We start from the raw sequence: 27,663 nt of genomic DNA on the forward strand, positions 1-27,663 counted from the left end.
TAATATAATAGTGTTATCTCTCATGTACACGCATGTTATTTGAAACAGTTACCAGCAATGACAGGTATACTTTAAGGCTATGTGTCCACGTTCAGGATTGCATCAGGATTTGGTCAGGATTTTTCATCAGTATTTGTAAGCCAAAACCAGGAGTGGAACAATTAGAGGAAAAGTATAATAGAAACATATGCACCACTTCTGCATTTATCACCCACTCCTGGTTTTGGCTTACAAATACTGATGAAAAATCCTGACCAAATCCTGATGCAATCCTGAACGTGGACACATACCCTAAGAAAACATTTAACGACTTGTGATATTATCACATAAGATTTAGTAAAGAAATCCATAAAACACAGACTCCTCCCACACGTAAATGTTTAAGAAATGCTTTTATTTTGATTTCTTTACATTTTTGACATCATAAAGCCCTTATTTTGCACAAGGATCTGTTAAGTGTTCTCTGGAAACAAGAACTCGATGGGAGACTCAAACACGCTCCTTTATGTTAAAGAAAACATGGTGCCTGTACCTAGAAGGTAAATGTCTAAGTGTTGGCGGCTTGTTAGTCTCCGTCATGACACATACTGCCAGTATACAGTATTATTGCACGCTTACAGCCTTACATACAGTGTGGAGGAGATATGCCCTTGTCTGTTCAGCAGTCCATAGCTCAGTGATAATTCCCAGATTAGGCTAAACTTCCTGCAGCTCAGTAATTAGAGATTGGGGGTTACATGTATAATTTATCATTTGGTGGAAAAAAAAGAATAAGAAAGATATGGAAGAAAAAAAAACCAATAAAAACAACAAAAGCCTAAAACCACCACAAGCTCACACAGAAGAAGAATAATACAATATGTTCAAAACAAACAAACAAAAAGGTCCCATGTTAGAAAACGGTAGAGATAAAGCGATGTCGTCTTCTCTGGAAGCTCGTTAAGTGCAGATATGACTTTTTTTTTGCATGAAGAAAAATCCATCCGGGCTTCTATTATCACAGCAAAATTGTTCAGTGGGATTTCTCAGAAATTCGACAAATGCTGATCTTCAATTACAGGTTCCTGATCTTCAATAACTGGTGGAAGTAGATACTGGAATATAAAGCAGAAAATGAATTAGTCGCTGATATAATACATCACTATTACTGACATTATCTCTACCGTTAAAGAAGATTTCCAGTTTTATGCAGATACAGCTTAACGGGAACCTTTGTCATCAAATATGGTGTCTTATCTGCCATCTTCATGTTATAGAGCTGATTGAGATTCTGTTTGGAAGTGGCGGTCAGTCATTTGATAATCTTATATTCATGGTTCTACCAATTTCTCAACTTGGCAAGATATCACCTATTCATAAATAGGCAATAACTAGCCGATCACTGGAGTCCAAGTTCTTCTGATTTCAAGAACAGGGTTCTGAACTGTTCCATTAGCATTGAGCCTCAATGCTTCATTCTAAGAGACTACTGAAGATAATCAGGGATGAATACTGCAGAATCAGTGGCGATCCAAGACCTTAGATCCCCAGTGATCAACAGCACATAATCACCTAGAATTTGGGAAATAGATGTGCGTGTATAAATATATATTATTGAACATTTAATCATTTTAAATTTGTATAAATAAAAATTAATTTTATTGAAATGTTCTACTTCACTTCAAGGACTATGTTTATTATGCTTTACTGAAGTGATTTTGGCCATCATTGAATAGGACTATGGGAATAAAATGGAAATTTTATTCTAATTACATTATATCTTCACTGTAAAAGTGCAGGTTAGCGTTATTCAACTCAGCTAAATTCCTATTATATGTGAGATAAGCAGTGGTGGTTCTCTCATACATAGGGGTTAGTAGTGATACTAGTGAAGGGTATGACCTAACACAAACAAGGATGGGATATCAAGATCTGATCTGTGGGCGTCCGATTGCTAAGACGCCCAAAGTAGCTGTGGATGCACGATGCCACTTCATCAACCCATGATCAACCCATGATAAGCCACACAGACCCCGAAAAGGCCATCCCAAAATACAGTCATTACATTCTAGTGACTGGTGGGGATCTCAGTGATCGAATCCCCACAGATCGGACATAGATGATGGACCCTACTGATGGGCTATGACTATCTGCTCTGGGAATGCCTTCAGTGCATTAATTATGATAATTAACCAATAAATAATCAAAATGTTGCACTTCCATAATGTTCAATTAAGGGCTTGTTTACACATGCGAAAAGTGTGAAATAAAGATTTTATTTTTACATAACCTCTGTTGAAACTGAAGAAAACTGCACCAAATACTTGTATGTTTGCACCTGGCTTTGATAAAGTAAAATACTGCAAAAGGGTGAGGGCAATTAAAAAATCTGAAATCTGTTTGTTCAAGATGGCAGCTTTCCACGTGGGTTTTGCAGGCCCGTTGGTTGAAAACATAATGGTAATTGACGTTGAATTGGTCAAATAACACATAAGCACATTACCTTCTATCATACATTAATTTTTAAAAAAATAAGAACATTTTTAAATGATTTCTTGGTTTATGAGTGCACTTACTTGAGCTGGAATTTAGGCTTCCATACTGTAATCCTCCTCCAAAGCTAGATCCAAATCCAAAGCCTCCACCTCCCAGGCTTACACCACTGCCAAGTCCGGAGCCAAGGCCAAGCCCTAAGCCACCTCCAAGGCCTCCACCTAGGCCACCGCCAAGGCCACCACCAAGTCCAAGACCTCCTCCGAGACCACCTCCAAGTCCTCCTCCAAGGCCACCTCCATATCCGGCTCCACCGCCAGCTCCTCCACCACCTCCCAGAGCAGAGGATACAGTAGATTTGGACATTTGGACAGTGATGCCACTTCCAGAGCTGAGTCTGTAAGATAGAGAGACAGAGGATTAAAAATACATTTTATGTGCACGTTTCCAATCTCAACTGATAAAGTTTGGTAATGAATCCAAACTTGGGAGCTACTAGGAGGTAGGTAGGTGATCCTTGTGGCAAGGATCCTGCTCCATAGATCTGGAGAAAGGAGTAAAGGCCCCATACACATTAGATAAAAGTCATCCAAACCTACTAATTTTGCAGGCATTGGTTGACCACCTAATGTGTATGGGAGCCTATTGACTCTCCTTTGACCAATGATGTCAGGAGAGAGAAGGACCTGAACCTGTTGAATTTCAATGGCCAATCTATTTTTTCACAATAGAGATAAGCAAGGCCAGGTGAGATAGGTGTACTGTATGGGGGAATCAGGAGAGATAGCATGATCGTTCAGGTGACAGCTATCTAAGGTGTATGGCCAGCTATAATAGTGAATATCATATATTTTATTTTTTTCTTAGGAGTAGAAGGAAGGAGGAGATGATGGTCTGCAAAAGACAATTTGTCTTGTATCTGGAGTTTTTCTTTAAGCAAATGATTGTGTTCCTTCTAGGCTGTGAAGCAAGTGATGTTATTATCTACAAACTCATTTATCACAACCCCATTAATACAAGTAATTAGGCACTTCATTCAGAAAATAAAGATTCTTGTAGCTTTTATAAATACCTAAAAAGCAACACAAATTATCACTGTCCTATAAATGTACACCACATGCCGGGGAAAAGGGAATACATGAAATGGAACTGATCCGAATATGAAATCATAAGAGATGTGGGTCAGTCAGTGTGCAGAATTTCAGGGTTGTCAGTGTTGACAAAAACAGGCCTGAAGGTATTGGGTCAACAGAACTTAGTAACTGATTGGGATTTTGAGGTAGGGGGGAAACCTGTATTGGTCAAGGAGTATGCAACTTGGACAACTACCAACTAGTCTGTGTCCGTTTCAGAAGGTACCACAAACTTTAGATAACTGATGCTTGTTTAGCTATTTCTCCAGACTCCATCGTACCCATGAATAATCAGCTAGACCACATTTTCTTGTGTTAGAGGGAACAGGGGTTGTCCAGTTGAGGGAACACATTTTTTCACACTTAAATGCATGCATTTCAGGATAAAAATCATTTTTGCAATCGGTTTGGTTAAAAATGTTGCACTATTTGGCTTTCACAGGCTTTTTGCTTCCATGAACATTACATTTTTAAGTGGTCTATGGTCATAAATGAGCTGAGAGGAGCTCAGAAAAAGAGTTACAGCCTCCCTGTCAGACCGGCAGGACAAGCTCAATGACGGATTGTCAACTGATTCTGCATCCATCAATAGACCGTGAAACACAGAAGCAAACAGGAGGCAACCAGTACAAAATTTTGAAAGGAACCCAATTGCAAAAAGAAAAGATTTCCGCCCCCCCCCCCCCCCCCACAAATACATACAATTAAAAAAAAAAGAAAATTGTTCCCAATGGTTGATAACCCAAACTTATTGCATACTGCTGTATTATTGAGCTCAATACATAGACAGTATACCACAAGCTGAGCCCTAGAAATATATACAGAAGTAAAAAACCAGCACAACATTTTACACAACAATTTTAGGTAATAATTAGTGATGAACGAGTATACTCGTTACTCGGGTTCGAGCACACTCGGGTGACCTCCGAGTATTTGTTAGTGTTCGGAGATTTAGTTTTTCTTGCTGCAGCTGAATGATTTACATCTACTAGCCAGCCTGAGTACAAGTGGGGGTTGCCTGGTTGCTAAGGAATCCCCACATGTAATCAATCTCACTAGTAGCTGTAAATCATTCAGTTGCCACGATGAAAACTTAATCTCCGAGCACTAACAAATACTCGGAGGTCACCCAACTGCGCTGGGGGAAAACCCAAGCAACGAGTACACTTGCTCATCACTAGTAAAAATAACCCACGTGAACTTTTCACAAATGTTAACAATTGTATGTAAATAGAGTTACTTGTGCAAAAAAACCTGTAGTAAAATCTTAGGCCTGAAGCTTGTAATAACGATTTCCACATGCCGTGACATTAATAATACCAGAAACTAAAGTTTGATATTCAGACTGCATTTAGATTAAAGTTAATCAAGTCGGGCTTTTTTTCAAATGTTAAATTCTCTTTAAGGTGCAGGCAATAAGAACTTTAATTCCTGTTGTTTAGACCGCTGCTAATCATTTATTGAATCTCAAAAACTCTAAACCTCTTCTGAAATATTTCTTTCCCTCTTTCAAAGTTTGATGAAAGATTTTTAGTCTGGAATGAATGGTGTGCCTGGCTGGTCTTTTCTATAGGAAGAAGATAAGCACTTAAATGGTGACCGTTCTTATAGCTGACCTGTTGTCATTTCTTAGAGAAAGGGATAAATAAGCAATCTGCAAATTGCTTTAGTTAAAATAAATAAATTATGCAGAAAAATCACTCTAAAGTGTTGGAGAGTGGAGAGTAGTAGCAGAAACATTGACAGATTCCAGGAAATGGGGATCGGTCTTTGTCGCTTTACAGGAAGTGGGGCGGCTCTTTGTCTCCCTGCTCCTGCTCTCCTGTCTGCCAAATGGCATATAGGCCTAACAGAGTAGTGGGAAAGGCAGCCATTGAACAATGGCATACCAAAAGGTCCAAGGCCGACCTTCATTAATCAGTTTTTGGCAAGAAATGTACTTTAAGAAGTCATAATTACATATAGTAGTACGCTTGAAAAAAGATGTCCATCAGTTCAACCAAGTGATGGGAAATGTTAAAGGGAAGCGGTATAGGATCATCCATAACGCAAGATCCATTCTGCCCTATATGCAAGTTTTTTCTTTCTGATCACAAGTGTTGATCAGCACAATCAACATGTAGAACAAGAGTTGCAGGCATTTTCCAGAACATACTTATTTTCTGGGGGTTTTTTTTCCTCTAAGTGGCCAATCATACTTGCACATAAATTTGCGACTTTGAGTCGAAACTCAACAGAATAGGCGTAAAGTGTGCCTTTTAATACATTTTGTATTAAACCAATTTTTACTTTGGACAGGAGTCAATAAAGTTCAGTCTTATTAAATGTGGTCCAAAGAATAAAAAATATTGACCCGGTAGATTGCCGATGTCACAGCAAAGGATGGGGAGAGCTGAAGCAGCTCCTCTAATGGAGCAGCACAAAAGGGTTAATGATAGAAATGCAAATATAGGTCAGAATATCACTTACACAGCAGCAGGAGAACATAAGGTAAGTAACCTCTATGTAGGTCACGACGCTGTATATTACCAGTGATTTATTGATTACAACAAGCAATCTATAGAAAGCTCTATACAAATGTCACCCTGAGCACCCGGCACGACGCAAGTATCTGCTGCTCCAGTGTTATATCAAGGAGCGGTTATTCTGCACCTAGTATCTTCCCCGGCGTCCTTCTGTTATGCAATCCCAACTCTGTTCTTTTATATTATTTCATTCCTTCTAACAAGGTATTTAGTCCTCTGTTCTGCTGTAATGCCAGGAAGATAGCAGTCAGCGCCGCATACAGAACATAATGCATTATGCCGCTCTTCTGTGCTCTGCTCTATTTCACTAGTAATATTTTACTGGAATACGGCACAACTATTTTTAGCAAGCCATTAACAAGTACGCAATGAAGGAACACATTAAAGCGAGGGTCTTGTTTGATGCAGAAGCCTCTCCAATGTTCAGAGGGATACGTCAGAATATCAAGAGTGAACATCAGCAGAGAGGAACATAGTCATGTTTTTTTGTAGGGACTGTTTGCTCGGAATGATAAATCTATGATGAATAGCTCCTTTTCCCATTTGTAAAGGAGTCTGTGTCTTTTACAGTACATTGGTACATATGCAAAAGAGCGCAAACCAGGAGAGAATGGCTAGGTATCTGTTACTTTTTCCCATCTCTAACCCATGAGCCATTCCTTACACTCTAATTTACTAACAGTGCAGTTCCTCTGGGGCGGGACTTCTGTGCAGATTATTCTGCCCAATAGCAAAGAAGATACCACATATTCATGGCATATCTATATTCATCTGTGGTGACCAAAGCTGGACATAAACGGAAAGAACTTATTGGGTCATAGGAATGGGTTTGGGTGTGTGTTCTTTTTCCCTATTGTAGAGTCATCTGTTTAATGTGCAATGGTATGCATAGAAAATACGGGATTCCATATCAAAGATCAAAATGGGCCCCCCACCCAAGTTATACAGCCAAAGAGAAATGGGATATGTGTCTACCACTGCATCCCATATCTCTTGTTCCTTTTTGATTTGCTAACAGTCCAGTTCCTGATTTGCTAACAATCCTGTTCCTCTGGGGTGGGGACATCCGGATAGCACATTCCACCTGGTAGTAAGGATGATACCATTAGCCAGGACCATGTTGAAGCTGCCTGGCCTGCTTTTATGGCATATATAGAAAAAAAATATATAGGAACACAGGAATGGGTGTGAATATATGTGGGCCCTTGAGTCACAAAGGGTCCCCTTCCTATCCAAGCTCAGCTTGTCAACTCTACAAATGGTTTACCTAGCTTGTTAAGCCCACTTTAGCACTCAAGTACAGTGGACTCTAGCATTTTCCCAGGGTTGTCTAGTGCAGATATCAATTGGGAATACTACAATTAAATAGGTTCTCGAGTCCTGACATATGAGATTTCCTTAGTAAAAATCATCAATATCAAATCGATGGGTCTCTAGTACCCCCACCGATCACTGATTTTTTAGGTCTAAGATCAGCCGGATGTAAACACTGAGCGAAGCTGCACTGCATAGCTCCAATCAATGTGTAGTAGCCCCTGTTCAGTACCACAGAACGGCACATCTTCTCTTGAGGTTAAGTCATCAATATCATTTGACCAGAGAACCTCTTTCAGCCTCTGGGAATGAGACTATAAAGGAATTTGTGGTCGTCTACTACTTCCCAGGCCCAGAACGCTCATATGACCCCTCATTTTGCATTATGCTGCAGATCCTTCTGTTCGGATTGGCTCCTGTATACTAGCACTTGCCCATAACTGGGGAGTTCATGCACAAAGAGTTGATTTCAAGCAAGGAAAAGTTAGAATAAGTCCAAAGAAAATAATTTTTTTCTTCGACTCGGCACATAGACTGTTGCAAGCGATTGTCAGTAAGGTGAGCACCCTACAGTCCATACTCTATTTGTTTGTACTGATATAAAATGCAGTACTACTACCCCAGTAAATTATTATAGCTATTAGTCATTTTGCTATCTATCTGGTCTATCCGGTCACTTTTGTGTTCGGCTTTTATTTTCTGTTCTCCCTTCTACATCTGATAAGAGCGTGTTCTTCTCTCCGGCTGACTATTAAGGTATAACTACTGTTTACATTCTGGTTTTACAGCTGAAAAGGCAAAAAGAGAGATAGACAGCTAAGACCCGACCATCGTTACAGTATAAAACATTTCCTCCCCGAGTGCGGCCTGACCTCCTGGGCAATATACCTGTCATATTATGACAGACTATGGAGGCCATAATGTAATCAGTCACATTTTGATTACCCAGCTTTTTCTTTTTCTCCTGCTCCAGTATATTTTTCACATTCTCTCAATTTCTGCTTATTTTTGGCTGACATGTCCCTCTCGACCCTAAATTGCTCTGCTAAATAATTTAAAATGGATTAGACCAGAATTCTTCCCGACAGTGTCAGGATTGTGAATAAATGCTCCATTCAGGCTTTTTTCAATATTACTTTTTTTTTTTCTTTTTTCGACAGCAGATTTGCCTGGCATTTTTGGTCACTTCCAAAACCACTACAATTACCGAGGTTATATAAAAAGGCAGAAATGTGACTGCCTGAAAATGATCATACCATGTATGAAGTGATCACTAAGTAGGACCTAGATTTTATTCTAGTCAGGATTAAGCATCTATAAATTATTCTGGTTTCTACCCATCGAAGTCTCGTTGTACATTTGGACAAAAGGTTGTCCATACTCCAAAAAGTCCTACAACCCAATGATCTAACCCGGCCCTATTGCTTATTAAAGTTTAAAGCTATTGCTAAAAATGTAAATTGTCCATTTCTACCAGTGTATTCTTTCTCATTTTTCCTTTGGCTCAACTGATCCCCGAGATATTAACTGACCTACTTAATAGAAAAAACATGGTTTTTCGATATTCCATCAGAAAACGTTTATGCTATATGTGTCTATACATGGCGTTGCAGTGGTTGCGATGTGAACTACAACCACTTGTATTTTTTTGCCAGTATAACACTACAAAATACAGATTTTATACTGTGACGTTGTCAGATGTCTTAAAGGAATTTTGGAAAAACAAAGGGTGGACAAATCAGAAGATCGAACGATAGCCTTGTTCTCCATGTTATTAGTCCTATTGCAGGATGTCAAAGTGGTGACGATTGTGACAGGCATTGGTCTGGGGACACAAGGTCATAATGAAATAATTAAAGTGATTCCAGTACTAATATTGACTGTCCGCAAAAATTGGAGAATAGCCAGTTAAACTAGTTATAAAGGGTAAGGCTCTATTCACATGCCCATCCGGATAGTTCAGATGTCTGCTCTTTTTTTAGGAACAGACGAATGGAATAAGTTATCCGTAACATCATTTATGTAACTGGAAAGCAGAAGGGCCTCAATGATAAAAATGAAGTCAATTTTTTTTTCATGGAAAAACAAGTCCCACATGTAGAACTTTTTCTACTAATCTGGAAAATATAACCCAGATGGACCCCATACTAACTAATGGGGGGCTATGCCTCTGTTTTCATAACTGATACTATGCATCACTTATTCTGTTTGTCTGTTTCCTTAACAGACCAAGTGGACATATGAACAGAGCCTTAAAAGAACTTCACTTGACCCAGGCGTCACAATGTCAGGTGGGGCCTGAGTAGAAAAAGTTTAAGAATTCATTGATGTTATGATGACATACTGTACTACTGTATAGGTCATAAAATATACATGTATGGGATGTTGTTGTCTAATTATTTAAGTAACCTACTCCTGGGACCTTCATCAATCTCAAGATTCGGGATGTGACCGGTCACTTTGTTGCCATGTGGTCATTTTTCATTTAAAGAGGTTGTCCACTACCTTTTGATTAATGACCTATCCTTAGGATAGTTCATCAATGTCTGATCGTCCGGGGTCTCACATCCGGCACCCTCACTGATCAGCTGTTATTAGGGTCAGCGGCTGCCGCCGGCTACTGGCCGTCCTCTAGTAGTAGCCGAGGCTTGGTGCTACATATCCGCCTCCTATTCAAATCAATGCTGTATTCTGCGGCGGCCACCATCAACAGATGGCCAGCTCCACAAGTGAGCCCTTCCGGACGGTCATAAATAAAAAATCAATGGACAATCTCTTTCAGTGTATAAATGACATTGGGAAGAGTTTTCTGAATATTTCATGCTAGGAGTGCAGCGAGCCATTTAAATTTAGGAACATTTAGGAAAAGTGGCCAATTTTTTATCTTATTTTATTCCTGCTGCTCCCCCAAGTATTTTGCTTTTTTTCAAAATCTGCCATACACATCCATAGTCATGGGCCCTTTCAGTTAGTGCAAATGTTTCTGTCATTTGCCAAAGAGGTGTCGGGGACATGTATTTAAGTTCCTCGGAATAATTACTCAGTGAGCACCGTCCACTTTGTAAAGACCATAAAAATGAGACTGAATAAAAAAGTTCACATCTCGGCAACTGAATGGCAAATTGGAAAAAAAACCAACTTACAAAGACTCATGGGAGTAGTGGGAACCACATAAGCCCTGGTGACAGGTCGCCTTTTATTCCAGGGACCCTATACACCTCTGCCTGTGACTGTGGCATATCCCATTGTAATATACGCTCTGTCTGATTCTAACGACAGGCTGATATTTTAATGCTGTTTCCTCAGTGAAGTAAAAAATTGTGTCATATCCAGTTCTTGGTGTCCTAAATTTACCGAATAGTCACCTTACCTGATCTGCTTAGGGTCTGATTAATTCATCCCACTCTCACTGTATGTTCCTGGGCTGTTTGAGCCGAGCTCTCTAATTTACAGCCTGCTACACTCCGTTACTCAGCAAAACCTGCTATCAATCAGCTGGGATCACAGAAACAGCTGTTCACGGTAAGACAAATGCAGGTCAGGGAAGGTAGTAGATCCTGAATGAACAAAGCAAGGACGGCATCCTATTCCATGCTGCAGGCTATAGAGCGCTGTTTAATGCACAGAACTTTTACCAACCAACCAGCTCTGATAAATCACATGGTAAACAGCTGATAACTAGTGATGAGCGAACGTGCTAGGATAAGGTGTTATCCGAACATGATCGCGTGCTAACCGAGCATCTTCGACGTTCTCGACAAATATGTCCAAGTCCCCGCGGCTTTTCGACAGCCGCAACACATGCGGGTAGTGCCTAACAAAGAGGCTATCCCTGCATGTGTTGGGTCTGTCAAACAGTCATGAGACATGCAGCGGCGGGGACTCAAACATATTATTCGAGCACACCGAAGACAGCACCCGAGCATGGCGCATAACACCTTCTCCGAGCACGTTCGCTCATCACTATTAATAACTAGTGTGACAGAGCAGCAATGCCATATCGTCCAAAGTCCAAAATCATACACAATCCAAAAAGACAATAAAATATTTGAAGATTTTTCATATTTTTCCAAGAAACTAGCCCAAAATTGGGCAGAAAGCTCTGTTTAGGACTATTTAATGGATGTGCCACCCCTTTAGGAACAGGACTGATCCATAAAAATTGAGTCTTTTGGCAAATCAGTACATTTTTGCTAACAGACTCAACACTTTCCAGTGTTTAGAAAGTATCCTCCTAGAGAAGAAAAGCTGCCTGATGTACACAGATAGAATTTTTTGCATGAGTCCTTCCCCTTTTGAGAGGCTGTACCCATCTGACCCTGTTCCCACCCCTTGGACATCTAATAGGATGTCTGAGCTCAGTCTAATGATTGAACATTCCAATGTCAGGCGCAGGAAAACTTGTGGAAGTGCTGTTATTGGGATGTTTAGGCTGCACACAAAATATTTGTCAACTCTTCTTGGAGTTCGGAAGATCTCACCTTTTTTCTGGGAGAGTTGTGATCGATAATTAATTAATTATAATTAATATATATATATATTATAAGTTATTGTTTAATACCTCAGTTCTTCACTGTCCATCAGTTTCTTGTAGGCTGTAATCTCTACATCCAGTCCCATCTTCACGGCCAGCAGATCCTGATATTCTTGACCATAATGCGCAATTTGCTGTTACGGTAAAAACAAGCACTATAAGAACGTGCCTTTATACCTCCATGATGATACAACATGACTAAATGTAAGGGATTTTTCATAACTGTTCCAAATCAAAAGAAAAACCTTTTAGGAATAATTTCATCTATTTTTGACGTTTAGTAGGAGTCGATCAAGGTTTTAAAAAAATAATAGTAAGATTCAATGTACTCGGTATTCAGGTGTCTGATACTAGAGCACCAATACTATCTTTATCAGATAGTCCTAAAGTTAAAACATGGATTCCTCAGCCTAACGCTCGGTCCTAATGCTAGAAGTAATACGTTCTAGTGTATTTTGTGGATCACCGTTTCTCACAAGTTGGGTACTCAAGATGTTCCTACCATGGATGTTGCGAGCCTTACCTTTCTAATGTCATCTAGTTGAGATTTGAGAGCTGAAGCCTGCTCTTGGTAGGTGTCAACCTCGCTGGATGAGCTGGACTCAGCTTCTGAGATGGAAGATTCCAGCTGAATGTTCTGTAAACCAAGATAGGAGTCAGTTATGTTATATAAGGTACAAACTGTGATCATTTAGACTTAAAATTCATGGAAACATACACTGAGTAATGATTTTCTTTCTTATATCCAAGAAATATATTTTGTTTATACAGATATGCACATTTTTACACTTTGGAAGAAAAGATACGAAATCCAGCACCGCTAAAATAAATAAAAGGACAAACTTTAATATACAAATTTCTTCATAAAATGATATTCAAAAATTGGAAAAGTATATGAGTCTTACACATGTTGGACTACTGTGAGTCCTTAGTCATAGACATAGGATTTGATATGTCTATGTCTAAGGCCATGTTCACACTTTGCGGGTGACCTCTGCGGGTTCTCCCGCAGCGGATTTGATAAATCTGCAGGGCAAAACCGCTGCGGTTATCCCTGCAGATTTATCGCGGTTTGTTCCGCGGTTCCGCTGCGGGATTACTCCTGTACTATTGATGCTGCATATGCAGCAATATGCAGCATCAATAGTAATGTTAAAATAAAAAAAAAAGTTTATATACTCACCCTCTGACGTCCCGATCTCCTCGGCGCTGCACCCGGCGGTTCGGTTCCAAAGATGATGTGCGAGAAGGACCCTGCGTGACGTCACGGTCATGTGACCGCGACGTCACGGTCATGTGACCGCGACGTCACGGTCATGTGACCGCGACGTCACCGCAGGTCCTGTTCGCACAGCAACTCTGACCGGCCGGCCGCGTGCAGCGCTGAGAGGTGAGTGAGTATAACATGATTTTTTTATTTTAATTCTTTTTTTTTACACACAAATATGGTTCCCAGGGCCTGGAGGAGAGTCTCCTCTCCTCCACGCCGGGTACCACCCGCACATTATCCGCTTACTTCCCGCAACGTGGGCACAGCCCCATGCGGGAAGTAAGCGGATCAATGCATTCCTATGTGTGCAGAATCGCAGCGATTCTGCACAAAGAAGTGACATGCTGCGGGTTGTAAACCGCTGCGTTTCTGCGCGGTTTTTCCCGCAGCATGTGCACAGCGGTTTGCTGTTTCCATAGGTTTACATGTAAATGTAAACGCAATGGAAACTGCAGCAGACCCGCATCGGCAAAATCGCGGCGGTTCCGCGGTAAAAACCGCAAAGTGTGAACATGGCCTAAGGACTTGCAGCAGTCCGAAACACGTAAGACTCATATTACATACTCTTCCATTGGATTTTTTAAATTTTGTTTTATGAGTACATTTGTATATTAAAGATGGTCTTTTTAATTATTTTTGCAATGGTGGATTTAGTATCTTCTCTATTAATTGTTGCTCGAGGACACCGGCCTGGAGTTTCCGTGCATCGCCTGTATCATTCACATTTGGCATTTCTCGCACTAGTGGTGAGCTCATACAGCTTTTCCTATTTTTTTAACTTTGGAAGTCATCAGACCAGAAGTTAATATGGAAGGGTGGGGTGTCTTGAAAATGGAAGCTGTTCTGGCACCCCATATCAACTCAACAAGGGATCCTCGCTGTATGAATTTATCATTCAATGAGCGGGGGGGCTGTTCTATAAGCTAGCTATTTCATCTAGCACATGATACATTTATTATCTATTATCATTGGAGTTTTGAAGACTGTGACCCTCCACTCATCAAAAAACAGTGGTGGCAAAGTCCACTTTGTGAATCAAGTGTTAGTGAGCATGTGCGACCAAAACTCTATTCACTGTCTATAGGAGTAGTGGTCGCACATGCTCACTACTGCTCCATTCACACTAAGGAATTTGGGACCAAAAGGTGCGGGTGTCTCTGCAGTTGGACCCCTATTAGTCATACATTTATGATCTATGCTGTGTATAGATGATAAATGTTGTTTTTGTGACTGCAGGTGCCTTGAGCCCTGAATATTATTTTGAAGGACATATATCTGGTTTTGAAAACCCATGCAGTATATGGAGAGATCATTGTTTTGATGTGTAGATACATTTTTCTCCTCTGGGAGCGCTGTAGGGGAATCAAACACTTACTGCCAGGCTGCCCCACAGATTACAGGTGATCGCCAAGATTCCCATCATTGGTACAATCTGGGATCGGCTCATTTTTTAGAAGCCCTTCTAACTGAAAACCATTGTAGAAAGCAGACAAACCCTTTCTATACATTATATGTAAACTAGAGCATGCAGACATCTAAAGTATAACAGGTTTAATTATTTGATACCTACCAGAGACTTAACCCTTTCAATTTCACGATTTATACCGTCGACTTGGAGTTTGACAGACCTGTATTCTTCCTTGAATGCTGTCAGTGCTTGTACAGTTGGCTGTGTGGATCCGGATGCCACGAAAATCTGTAATATATGGAAATCATTATTATATAGTGAAGAATAATATAACCATATAATTATATGGAAGCCGATAGTCCTGCAATCCTCTTGTAGGTAGGATTTGTTTGAGCAGGTCGCTTAAAGGGGTCTGCTCATCTCCTATGTTCAGGGGTGGACCAGTTTGCTTCCCTCAACCTCATGAGAAAACTTAACCAAAGGGACGGTTCTTAGGTCACATCACCTTACATAGTGAAAGGATGGGGGAACAAGCACAGGGTCTTTTTGTCCTAAAATGTAAAGATATAAAAATCACCAGCGGGAGCAACATACTAATTGTTCCTATCTAATGGCGGACAATATGATTGTTTCCTCTCAGAAGTAGAGCTGGCAGCCCAATACTTGTTTGGACCAAACGCTATTTCTCCTGCCCCACCTCCAAGTTTGGCTAGGTCCAACACACATATTTCCCAGCGCCCAATAGGAGAGGAGAGAAAGCCAATTCCAAATACCTCTTACTATAGTTTATCTCCCCTCAGAAAGGATCAGGCAGATGGAATTCAACATGTCCAATTGGTGTTGAATTGGAATTGGTGCATCCCCAAACACTTAAAGGGGTCTGCTCATCTCCTGTTTTCAGGCGTGCACCAGTTTGTCTTCAGGCTTCATGATAGTTAGGGAGCAGTGTGATCTTGAAGATCAACAGTTTGGGCCATGGGCATGGTTGCACCACTGGTCTAAACTGTGCACATTTCCCTGTTGCAAGCAGAGGCAGCTTTGACTCTGCAGCATCGGAGGAGCACAAAGAGGACTGAATCAATCCATCTTCTGTGTAGCGCTTGTAAACTCTAAGACACGTACCTTGCTCTCGGCAGCTGCGAATGCCTCGTGTTTGGTCTTTGCGACAAGTAATTCATATTGTGATTTCATTTCAGAAATGGCTGTTGTCAGGTCCAAAGCTTGGGCATAGTTGTCAAATGAAATGGAAATTGCTGCCTTGGTGCCGCTGGTGACAATGGACTGGACTTCTCTGACTTTCTGTGATTCGGAAAAAGGAGAAAAGTAGATCATCAATCACACCAACATAGGAAAAGCATTAAGGATGCATAGACTATAATCTGACAGGTTGGGGATATGTATGGAAAATAAATCTCACCTCCCTGATTCTTTATAGTTTTGGGATTTGTAGAGGTAGATTAAGAATATTTCACTAATGTTCTTATGTAATATGTGAACTTGCTTTGAGACTAATGTTCCTCATGTATCTGTTACTTACAGCATCATAGATCTGCTTGGACAGAGTGATCTGATCTTCCACTCCAGTTAGTTTGGTCTGCAAGTCGAAGATTGTCAAGTACAAATGATCAACATCCTGTAAGGAAGAGAAAAAAAAGACTTTAGTTTCCAAGTGAAACATATATAAATAATATATATATATATATAGAGAGAGAGAGAGAGAGCCTGTGAGTCACAAGTCAGAATAAAAAAGTAAGCATGAACCTGGTCAAGCTATTTGGCCAAGGCATTGTTCAGGAAAACTAGGTATGGGCTTTTATTTTTGAAACGGACTGCAGGAAGGTAGTGGGGCAGTTTGTTTCCTCCAGGCCGGATCTTACAAGTGGCCTATGGCCACAGATTCCAGTTTAGAAAAACCCTGCAGGAAGGGTTTGGGTGTGTCAGCGTAGAGTTTGTAGCAAGCAGAACAGTTGGCTCTTCAAAAGCTCAACCTGTGTGAGGGAACACAGAGCCAAGCAGAACAAACTCCTGGAACCCTGCAGTGTGATACGGTGGTGCAGTCGCCCTCGGCAACCGGACACTTTTATAGACTGTCTTGTTACTCAGCTGCGATCCGGAGGATACCGTTGTGTTTTGTTTGTGAGTTTGGACATTAAAGATACGTTTTACTTTGAACTTTCCTCATCGCTGCATAGCATGGACACCGCTGCACCACAATAGATAATGAGATAATGAAATAGATAGATACAAAGGCAGATAAGCATGTTAACGCTATCTTACCTCTTTAAGTGTAGTCCATTCAGCCTCCAAAGACTTTGTGCTTGAGCTGTCCTCATCATATCTGCAAACACCAATGATAAATAAGTTTAGTTTCAAAATATTCCGAAATTATGAACACATTTTCAGTCACTGTGGTTATTAATTTTTATTAATTTTTGACAATCTCTTTAGATAACAACTTCCTGGATATCCACTATTATCTGCGGAGGAAGCTGACAGTAAGTGTTCTGTTTCCTTGCAGCTCCCCTACAGGATAAATGAAGCATTACACAATTCTCATCTACATTAATAGGCTATTAGTATAATGCACAAACATGTTATATCCTTCTGGTTGAGAGGTAATCATTGTAGTTGTCGAAGAAGAGTGAATTGACCTGTAGAAGCGTCAGCCAGACGCGAAACGGCCATAGTCCATGTATGTGTTTGGTCTCCCCTGTCTGAAACTTCCTTTCTACCTGCACAATTGGATATGTCCATTTGAAGCAAGTAAAGGACTTTTAGCCACAAAGGATCAGGGAAGTGCTGCTTTTCCGTTTCTCTTGTAGTTGTTTTCTACTCTGCAGTGGTGATTTTATTTACTCATTGGCTATCAGGTGTGGGTCCTGAAAACTTAAAGGGAATCTGTCAGCAGGTTTTTGCTACCTCATCTAAGAGCAGCCTGATGTAGGCAAAGAGAAACTGAATCCAATGATGTATCACTTAGATTACTGGGTGCAGCCATTCTCACACAATCAGAGCTTTTAGATTTATCAATGCAGCAGAGCTGAAAAGCTCTTTACATACAAAGTCCATAAACAGTGAACTGCCTATCACAGAAAGGGGCGTTGCAGGACTAATGTCATCCAGCAATGTTAATCTATTAGTGATAAAACCTTATCAATTAGTAAACAACAGCACGCAGTTTGACAAGTGACAAAGCCCTGAATTCTGTGTTTCAGCCTCTATCTCCTGCTGTTTTCAGATTACATAGCAAAAACCTGCCGACAGATTCCCTTTAAGTGTTACTAGATCTTAAATTTTTTTGACATCTGAAGATATATTTTCTAAATTTACTTAATCTAATAGGAATTGCAGCCATCGGTCACAATTCAATTTAAAATGATCTCTCACTGTGTAGCACTCTGCAATATGTGATGTGAATTCTCAATAAACTGTGTTTATGGAGAAGCCCTCTAAATTCAGCAACCATGTTGAGCCCACTAGCGCCGTGCCACTTTAATTATCGGCATTTCTGGTGCTCACTCACTTGGCTTGGATTTCTTCAATCACTTGCTTGTAGTGATCAATTTCAGCCAAAAGTGCTGTCTTAGTTTGGGATAGGACGTCAATCTGGGCTTTGTAGCCGGCAACAGCAGTAGTTGCAACGACTCCAGGGCTGGCAGGGGCGCTGGGGTCACTTCTGTTGTACAGATTGATCTGGGCTTTCAGGATGGTGTTCTGCTGTTCCAGACTGCGGACCTGAAAGCATAAAACATGCCTCGTTACATCCCTGCATTCACGTGGTTCATGTATTAATATAAGTGGACACACTCGGTTCTGTATCTTTGACAAAGTTGCCTAAAACTAACTTTTGTCATATCTGGTATTACAGCTCAGATACATTGAAATAATTGCAATATGCTGGATACAGGCCATGATGGAGATCAGGAAAAGTGCAGAACCTTTTTACTTTATTGTAACCAATCTTAATTAAATAGTATCCTGGAAACATTATAGATTCTTTTAGTTCAGTGCACGTGATATCTATCTGCACCCACCAAAGGGCTCATAAAAAAGGGCCATTTGATGCCAAAGATCTGAGCTGCTCCTCACGACTCTTACTGAGCTGCTCCTCACAACCTTTACGAGTCTTACTGAGCTGCTCCTCACGACCCTTACGAGTCTTACTGAGCTGCTCCTCACGACCCTTACGAGTCTTACTGAGCTGCTCCTCATGACCTTTACGAGTCTTACTGAGCTGCTCCTCATGACCCTTACGAGTCTTACTGAGCTGCTCCTCATGACCCTTAAGACTCTTACTGAGCTGCTCCTCACGACCCTTACGACTCTTACTGAGCTGCTCCTCACGACTCTTACTGAGCTGCTCCTCCCGACCCTTAGGACTCTTACTGAGCTGCTCCTCACGACTCTTACTGAGCTGCTCCTCACGACCTTTACGAGTCTTACTGAGCTGCTCCTCACGACCTTTACGAGTCTTACTGAGCTGCTCCTCATGACCCATACGAGTCTTACTGAGCTGCTCCTCATGACCCTTAAGACTCTTACTGAGCTGCTCCTCACGACCCTTACGACTCTTACTGAGCTGCTCCTCACGACTCTTACTGAGCTGCTCCTCACGACCCTTAGGACTCTTACTGAGCTGCTCCTCACGACTCTTACTGAGCTGCTCCTCACGACCTTTACGAGTCTTACTGAGCTGCTCCTCACGACCTTTACGAGTCTTACTGAGCTGCTCCTCACGAGTGTTCACAAGTTGCGTTTTTCCCTGCAGTCAATACCTGCTCTCTTGGCAGTATAGAAGTTGCTTACAAAAAGCAGGTTTTGCTGCCTTTTTATTGTCTCTTATGCATGCTGATAAAGTTCAGTGCCCCCCCTCCCCCCAAAAAAACCACGATGCAACTTCCTTAGGTCTTTGCACCAGCAAAAGCCAATACATTAGTTTTTTTGCTGCATTTTTGCACTAACCCACTTTTTTCTATGGTTGAAAAAATGCTGCAAAAACGCTGAAAGAAGTGACATGTTGCAGTTTTCAAAAACACAGCAGTTTTCTAATTCAGTAAGGTAAAAAAACTATGTGTGCACAGGAGATTTCTGAAATGTCATCGCTTTTGCTGGTGGTGTAGAATGCAGATTAAAATTTGCATAAAAAAGCAGCAAAAATGCATAGTGTGAACATAGCTTAAATAAGTCTAAACTATATAGATATTGTCACTCACTGCTTTAATATGCAATGAAACAAGAGGAACATCTGAGCAGCTTATTGGCAGCCTATGGTCATGGTCCGGAACAGCTTTTAGAAGTCATTAGCTCATCCCCTAGTACAGGAGACCATCACAAAAAAAAAAAAAAACTGTTTCTTGATATTTTATTCTGTGGTTATTACTCCTTCCGTCATGCACAAGGAGGGTCCTTCATAAAAGTTACAGGACATTTTGAGAGTCAAGGATCCAACATTCACACTCATGACAGTCTCTATGTGACAACTAGTGATGGAGGAAATAGTCAGAGCATCGCTAGAGTGAAGGTATCATATGTTCATAAGCAGTAACATTCATTGCAGTGCTACATATAGTTTCATTTTTCTCATATAGAGCGACAAAATCCTGATCGAGACATAAAGATTACGATACAATTATTACTACCTGTAGTCACCACTAGAGGGAGATAACATAATAGCCAAATACTGATAATACAGTATGCAATCAATGCCTGCACTCCCCCTAGTGGTGACTGCAGGCTGCCAGAATGTTATCACATAGCTATATTCTCTCTATATGGGACCTCTATATGAGTTAATAAGCAGAGATACTTGGAGATATCGAGTTAAGAGAGATGATGCGAGGAAAGGATTAGAATCAAGTTTAAAATAAACCAAAGTGATTGAAGGGAACAGGGTAAGTAACCCCCATTATTAGTCATGTGCCCTATAAACAAAAATGTTACCATGTTAAGATCAAGATACAACAAAATATAAATAGAATTTATCCTTAGAAATACCTTGTCAATGAAGCTTGCAAACTTATTGTTGAGACCCTGGAGCTCCGCCTTCTCCTTTAGACGGGTGACTTGAACAGTGTCCACAGAGGGTAGGGATGGGTCAATAGATGGGATATCAGGAGCACCTGGACCACCGCCCAATCCACCAAGTCCTCCTAGTCCTCCAGGTTTGCCAGCAGCAAACAAGAAGGATGGGCTTCCACCATAGCTGCCTATTTTGAAACCTCTACCACCTAGGCGACCTCTTAGTACACCAATGGCTCCACCAAATCTACCTCCAGCACCACCAATGCCACCACCTAACCCAAATCCTGCTCCTGCTCCTGCACCGCCACCGAAGCCTCCACCAAACCCAGCTCTCAGACCAGCACCACCAGCCAGACCAAAACCACCTCTTGATCCAAAACCTCCGCCACCAGCTGCTGCTCCTAACCCAACTGCTCTGGAAAGTCCAACTCCTCCAAAGCCACCACCATAGCCGCCACCATAGCCACCACCAAAGCCACCACCAAAGCCTCCACCAACCCTAGCACTGTTCCTGGCTGCAGAGAAGAGTCGGTTGCCTCCATAAGATGCGCCATAGCGCACAGCAGAGCTGCTGACTTTCACTTGCTTTTCCACAGTCATGCTGAGATGTATCCAAGGCTGAAACTTCCAGAACAGAGCTATATCTGGACCTCTGTGCAATTATATACCCCTGCCTGGTGTCCAGAGAAGACGCACAAACTCTGCTTCCTATTGGATGAGGCTCCTTTTAACAAGACTCATCAAAATTCTGCAATCAAACTTAGCCTAAGGGCTGGTGATGTTGAAGTTCAGGACAAGGGCTAGCAAGCTGCTGAAAGAATTAAGAAAATGTCAATGTACAGTGTCTAAATTTAAGCTCATTGCCAAAGGCTGGCGTTGCCTTCGCTTTGCTCTCAGGCTGGAAGTTGTTGGAACTTGTCATTTTTATATTCAGATGATCATCGTTTTTTGGTGGGATGTTCCTCAGCCATTACATGTACTAAATATACTGTATGCAGGCATGAGTGAGGAGCCTGATCTCAAGTCAGGGATGATCTTGCCACGTAGCTGCTTTTCTTGACATTAGATGCTAATATTGTACAGCCATGGTCACATCTCCAGTTTTTCAGTGCAGGACATAAAATTAGATCCTTCTAATTAATTCACTTTAAAGATGCGCAGAACCTAAACTCAACCTGCAGTAGGGTCCTTAATCCTACCTAAGATCAATCTATCTATCTATCTATCTATCTATCTATCTATCTATCTATCTATCTATCTATCTATGCAAAAAGTCCAATACTTGCCCAATTTAACTTCTTTCCCCTTAAGGATTTTGGAGTGCTGCCTTTGTTTTTTCTTCTATCTATTAATCTATCTATCTATCTATCTATCTATCTATCTATCTATCTATCTATCTATCTATCTATCTATCCCATATCTATCTATTCCATATCTATTAACTATCTACCTTTTAATATCTACATCTATTTGTAATTTTCATTCTCAGACATACTAGAGTCAATTCCATAGGAAGTTAATTAACCCATCATGCGTTTTTGGAGTGTGGGAGGAAGCCGGAGTGCATGAGGAAAACCCCTGCAAATATGAGGAGAACATGCAAACTCCCAAGAGCGTAGCTAAAGGCTCATGGGACCCGGTGCAAAAGTTGAGCTTGCGTCCCCTCAGCGTAACTTCATTTTAGAGCCATAGGCCACGACTCACCTGCTACTGTCAGCTGCATCACTGGATCTATTAAAGGAAAGTTATCCTCAGAAAATGACCTATTTGTTAAATCAAGTTTTTTTTTGTTAAATGTATTTAATTTTTTTTGCCAATTTTTTTTCTTCATTACATTTCACAATTAAAGTACTATAAAAAAAATCTTGCAATTTTCACTATTGACCACTGGGATTTTTTTTAGACTCTCACTTCCTTTTGTTTCAGGAACCAACGCATGGAAATAGCCACAATGGCTGTATTGAAGCATTTTAATGAGCATGTACAAAGATCATTGTGGAGGGCAGGGTCAGCTGTGACAACACCATTGTGATTGGTGGATCCTGTGTTATCAGCTGTGTATAGAGATGCTATTTTACTTTAAAGCAAGTAAGGCAGCACACTGCAGCGCTGAAACATGCAAACATGAAACATGAAAATTGAACTGCATTACTGCACTAGAAATATGAAAAATGAGAGCGTTTAGCACATAAAAATGGCCAATTTTATGTGTACCTGGTAGCCACTTTACGGCATTTCTCATATACCAGGTCCTACGCTTTCCTTTCCTTTGAGGAATGCGCACACATTTTCCTCATTTCAGCCCATTGAGCCATTAAATTCAATGGGGAAAATCAGTGAAAAATGTAAAGCCATACGCATATCATACAGATGTCATACGGATACATAGGGAGAAATTCTCATCATCGCATTGCAAATGCATTACGGATGACCATACGAAGAACACTTGTGCAACTCTCGGCAGGGAGACTCGGACCGATTTTACATATGTTTAGTGTGACGCCGGCCTAAGGAAGAGGTCGGCAGGGTTTCATCCACTGCCATAATATACAGTACAAAGCAGCTCTTTTTAGAGCCAAATAATATTACTTAGTACCAGCATATACAAAAAAATTTTTTTTAGCTACATAATATTCCTGTGTACCAGCATATAAAAAACTTTTTTAAAAAACTTTTTTTATTCCTCGCCAATTGCTGAATTAGCTAATATTTATCTAACAATTGTGTGACTGGTGCAAAACCTACTGAGCTACGGAAACATCACTATTTACCAGTAATTTCCCTGAGTCTCCTGTTAGCATGTGTCATAAAAGCGATATAAAAGAAAACACAAAAAAAGTATATTGGTTAAACAAATAGTGTATCTTTATCTAGCAGTTGTGTGACTTCTGCAAAGCCTGCAGAGATGCACAAACGTCACAATTTACCAGTGGCAATAATTTTCCTTACTCTGCTGCTGCCATCTATCAGAAAGGCGAAATAAAAAAATTCTAGTTTTCAATTGGTTAAATAAATAGCATACATTTATCTTGCAGCTTTGCGACTTCTGCAAAGTCTGCAGTGATACACAAACGTCACAATTTACCAGTGCCAATAATTTTTCTTACTCTACTGTTGCCGTGTATCAGAAAGGCGATATATAAAATACTAATTTTCAATTGGTTAAATAAATTGTGTATATTTAGCTTGCAGCTGTGTGACTTCTGCAAAGCCTGCAGTGATACGCAAACGTCACAATTTACCAGTGCCAATAATTTTCCTTTCTCTGCTGTTGGTATGTGTCATAAAAGCAATATAAAAAATACAAGTTGTATGACTGGTGACTGGCGCAAAGCCTGCTGAGATATGCAAATGTGACTATTTACCTGTCATTTTTGTAAGTCTGCTGTTGTCATGTGTAATAAAGGTGATAACTGACACAAATAATACCCACACATTGCTAGATACAGGGAATGTATACATAACACCTCTGTGAAGGTACTTGTGAAAAATAAAGCCATGACCTATTTTTTCATAATGCATTCAGTATGGGAAACGTTGACATTAAGGAACTTGGACATGGATGTGGTGGTGCCCGCCACGGCCGTGTGACAGATCAGAAGGTGACTATATCTCGTTCTAGCGTCCTGTCAAAATTCAGTCAGTGTGCTACATCACTGTTGAACCCAGACAAGTGAGAGGATATTGTGGGTTGGATGGCAGACAAAGGCTCCAGTGTGTTGACAAGTAGCACCACTAAGTCTTCCACACAGTCCAGTCTCAGTAACCAAGAGGCTGGGCCACTGAATACTGAACCTGTTCCTCCTTCCTACCCCCATCAAGTGTCCCAGGAGACATATGAGCCCAACGCTGGCCACTCCGATGAACTGTTTACCTTCCCTGGTAATTATTCATGCCTGTCAGCGTGCACCATTAAAGAGGGTCAAGAGGAATGGAGTGCACTGATGCACAAACATTTAAGCACCCACAGGCAGGTAAAGCAATTTTGGGGAAGGTCAATTCATGTCTGAAGAGGTGTACGATAATCATGAGGCACAGTTGCCATCAGGTCAACCTAAAATGATAACTCAGAAGGAGGATCAAATTGATGAATTGGAAGACAACGTGGTCGATGATAAGGCCACTGATTCAACCTGGTGCGGTGGCACACCTAGCGAGCACAACAGTGCAGAGAGGTATGGATCCATAGCATGAAAACAGGCAAGAAGAGGTAGTGGTTTGACCAGAGGGAGAACTCGGTCAATTGTTTCACAGAGTTCCCCCACGTGGCTAGATAACAGGCCAAGAGTGCATTGTTCCCCTGTATGGCAGTTTTTTTCTGAAAGTCCTTCAGACGAAACAACTGAAATTTGCAGCCTTTGCCATACCAAGCTTAGAAGGGGCAAGAACACGCCAACCTGAGCACCACCAGCATGCAGAAGCACATGGAAGCCTGGATACAAAATCTGTGTCTGAGGGTGAAACCACTGCCCCTTCCCCTGTTTTACGGCCTTTCCAATCTGCTGTCCAGAAAGCAGGCGCTGATGCCTCCTGCCAACAACCTGCAGTTGCACAGACAAAACAGTCAGCAACCACTTTCACTTTGTTGTCCCAGTGCAGCGTTCAGTTGTCCCTGGCCCAGATGTTTCACAGGAAGCCGAAATATTGACCCATCCGCGGGCCCAAACGCTAAACACCCACATTGCCAGATTGCTACCCCTGGAAATGTTGCCATTTTGGCTTGTGGGAACTGAGTATTTCCACAACCTCTTGGTGGTGGTAGCCCCACGGTACTCGATTCCCAATTGCCACTATTTTTCCCGGAGTGCCGACCCCGAGTTACATAAGCAGCATATGTTACACAATATCAGTCATGCTCTGGCCAACACAGTCACAGGGATGGCCCACCTAATCACAGACATGTGGATGAGTTCTTGTAAACAGGAATGCTACATTTCCCTGATGGCACATTGGGTGAACCTGGTGGAGTCTGGGACAGAGTCAGAGGCTGGGACATGACACATCTTACCCACACCAAGAATGGCGGACCCAACTTCCATCAGGGTTTCAGTCTCCTCGTAATCCAGTTCCTGTTTCTCCTCCTCCTCTCTAGCCTCTTCATCTCTCCGCAGCTGGGAGGTCTGCAGCACTGTCTTGGTAAAGCAGCAGCATGCTTTACTAAAGCTCATATGTTTAGGTGATAAAGCTCACAACGCAGCAGAGCTGTTGAAAGGGATAAAAGACCAGACCGATCAGTGGCTCTCCCTGCTGTACCTAGGTCCAAGACTTGCTGGACCAACTTGCCAAGGTACGCCATGTCAGCGCCCATTTCTGAAAGTCATCTCAGGATTTCACCAGTCTGGCTTAGGGTACTTTCACATTTGCGTTTCCCTGATCTGCGGACGGCTGCGGATTTCCTCCGTGAAGCCCCGCCCTCGGCCGCACCTCCACCGCTAGCTCCGCCTGCTTCTGCATCCAGCCCGCATGCGGCCTGCGTACCTATCTTTAACATTAGGTACGCAGGTCATGCGGCTGTATGCGGAGACTGCCGCATGCGTCATTGCTACAGGCTGCGTCCTATGCTGGTCGCCGCAGCATCAAAACGACGCATGCGGCAGCCTCCGCATACAACCGCACGACCTACGTACCTAATGTTAAAGATAGGTACGCAGGCCGCATACGGGCGACATGCAGAAGTAGGCGGCGCTAGCGGCGGAGGTGCGGCAGAGGGCGGAGCTTCATGGAGGAAATCCGCAGCCGTCCGCAGATCAGGGAAACGCAAATGTGAAAGTACCCTTAGCTGCAGCAGCGCTTTAATTTGCCTCCTCACCGACTGATTTGTGACCTGCTCACATGCTGGAATTAGACCTTTCATATGTTGGCAAGGCTTAGGGAGCAGTAGAAGTCAGTGTCTGAATTCCAGTTTCTCAATGCCCATCAGAGTAACACTCAGCCCCCACACGTAACAACTGCTGAGTGGGTGTGGATCACTGACATATGTGAGGTTCTTCAAAACTTTGAGTACTTCACCAAGATGGTGAGCGCTGATGATGCTATTATCCTCTTAACCATCCTGCTGCTCTGTCAATTAAAACTTTTGCTGCAGAATCTCAAAGAAGAAGCTTTGAATGCCGAGCAGGGGACTATGGGGCAAGATTTTACAGTGGCTGATTCCACACAGCCCAGCCTCACACAATATTCTCAGGCCACATTGGGTGATGAGGAGGAACAGGAGTTTTTGGTCTGCGCTACAGAAGGGACTCCCGATCCCAGCTTCACGCCTGTCCAGCATGAGTAGCCTGAAGAAGAGGAGGAGGGGATGATTAGTGTTCGTCCTGGTGGGGATACTGAACGTTTGACTCTTTGTAGTTTGCCACACATGGCACAGTTGATGTACAGATGTCTTTCCCAAGACCCTCGTGCGAAAGGCATTTTGTCCACAGTGAAATTCTGTCTGTACACCTTTCCTCACCCATGGTACAAGGAGAAATTTCCTTCTCTCATGTCAGAGGCAGACTTGCCATTTTCAGTGCATGCATGCCAGAGGGTCATTGTGGAAGACTTGTTGAAAAGTTTGCCCTCAGACAGCGCTGCTGGCAGAGGTACCAGATCTTTTCACCCACAAGGATTACAGGGGAGAGACACGCACACCAGGTGCAACTCAAGGGGGGAGACGTCCACCAACTGAGCCATTTTCATGAAACCGTCACATCAGCAAGGGCTGTCTGTGGGTATAACTGTGACGAGGAGGAACAAGTTGACCAAGATGGTGAAGGAGTACTTAAGTGACCATAACAGTGTCCTTCCTGATTCTTCAGTGCCCTTTAACTATTGGTTGTCCAAGCAGCACACTTGGCCCGACCTCTACTTGTACGCTTTGGAGGTGGTTATATATGTATACCCCACATGGGTAATGTTTTTAAATTTTTGGAAACCTTTGTACATTGTGCAATGGTCAAACTTGTACTCCCTATCTCTACCTATTCTTATAACTGCAAAATGTATTT

At 41.8% G+C, this 27,663-nt stretch overlaps 1 protein-coding gene across 1 annotated transcript; it reads right to left on the reverse strand.

The window, feature by feature from the left end:
* Positions 1–377: 377 nt before the first annotated feature.
* LOC143817168 (thread biopolymer filament subunit alpha-like) lies at positions 378–21,321 on the reverse strand. The gene is made up of 10 exons (XM_077298335.1): positions 20,651–21,321; positions 18,180–18,391; positions 16,934–16,994; positions 16,194–16,289; positions 15,779–15,955; positions 14,819–14,944; positions 12,502–12,615; positions 12,006–12,112; positions 2,556–2,869; positions 378–1,094 (listed from the first exon to the last, which is right to left on the reverse strand). Exons 1-10 carry the CDS (start codon positions 21,275–21,277, stop codon positions 1,072–1,074), a joined length of 1,857 nt encoding a protein of 618 aa, XP_077154450.1. The 5' UTR covers positions 21,278–21,321; the 3' UTR covers positions 378–1,071.
* Between the last annotated feature and the right edge of the window lie 6,342 nt (positions 21,322–27,663).

The sequence above is a fragment of the Ranitomeya variabilis genome, chromosome 3 (assembly GCF_051348905.1).
Source record: "Ranitomeya variabilis isolate aRanVar5 chromosome 3, aRanVar5.hap1, whole genome shotgun sequence".
Classification (NCBI taxonomy): Eukaryota; Metazoa; Chordata; class Amphibia; order Anura; family Dendrobatidae; genus Ranitomeya; species Ranitomeya variabilis.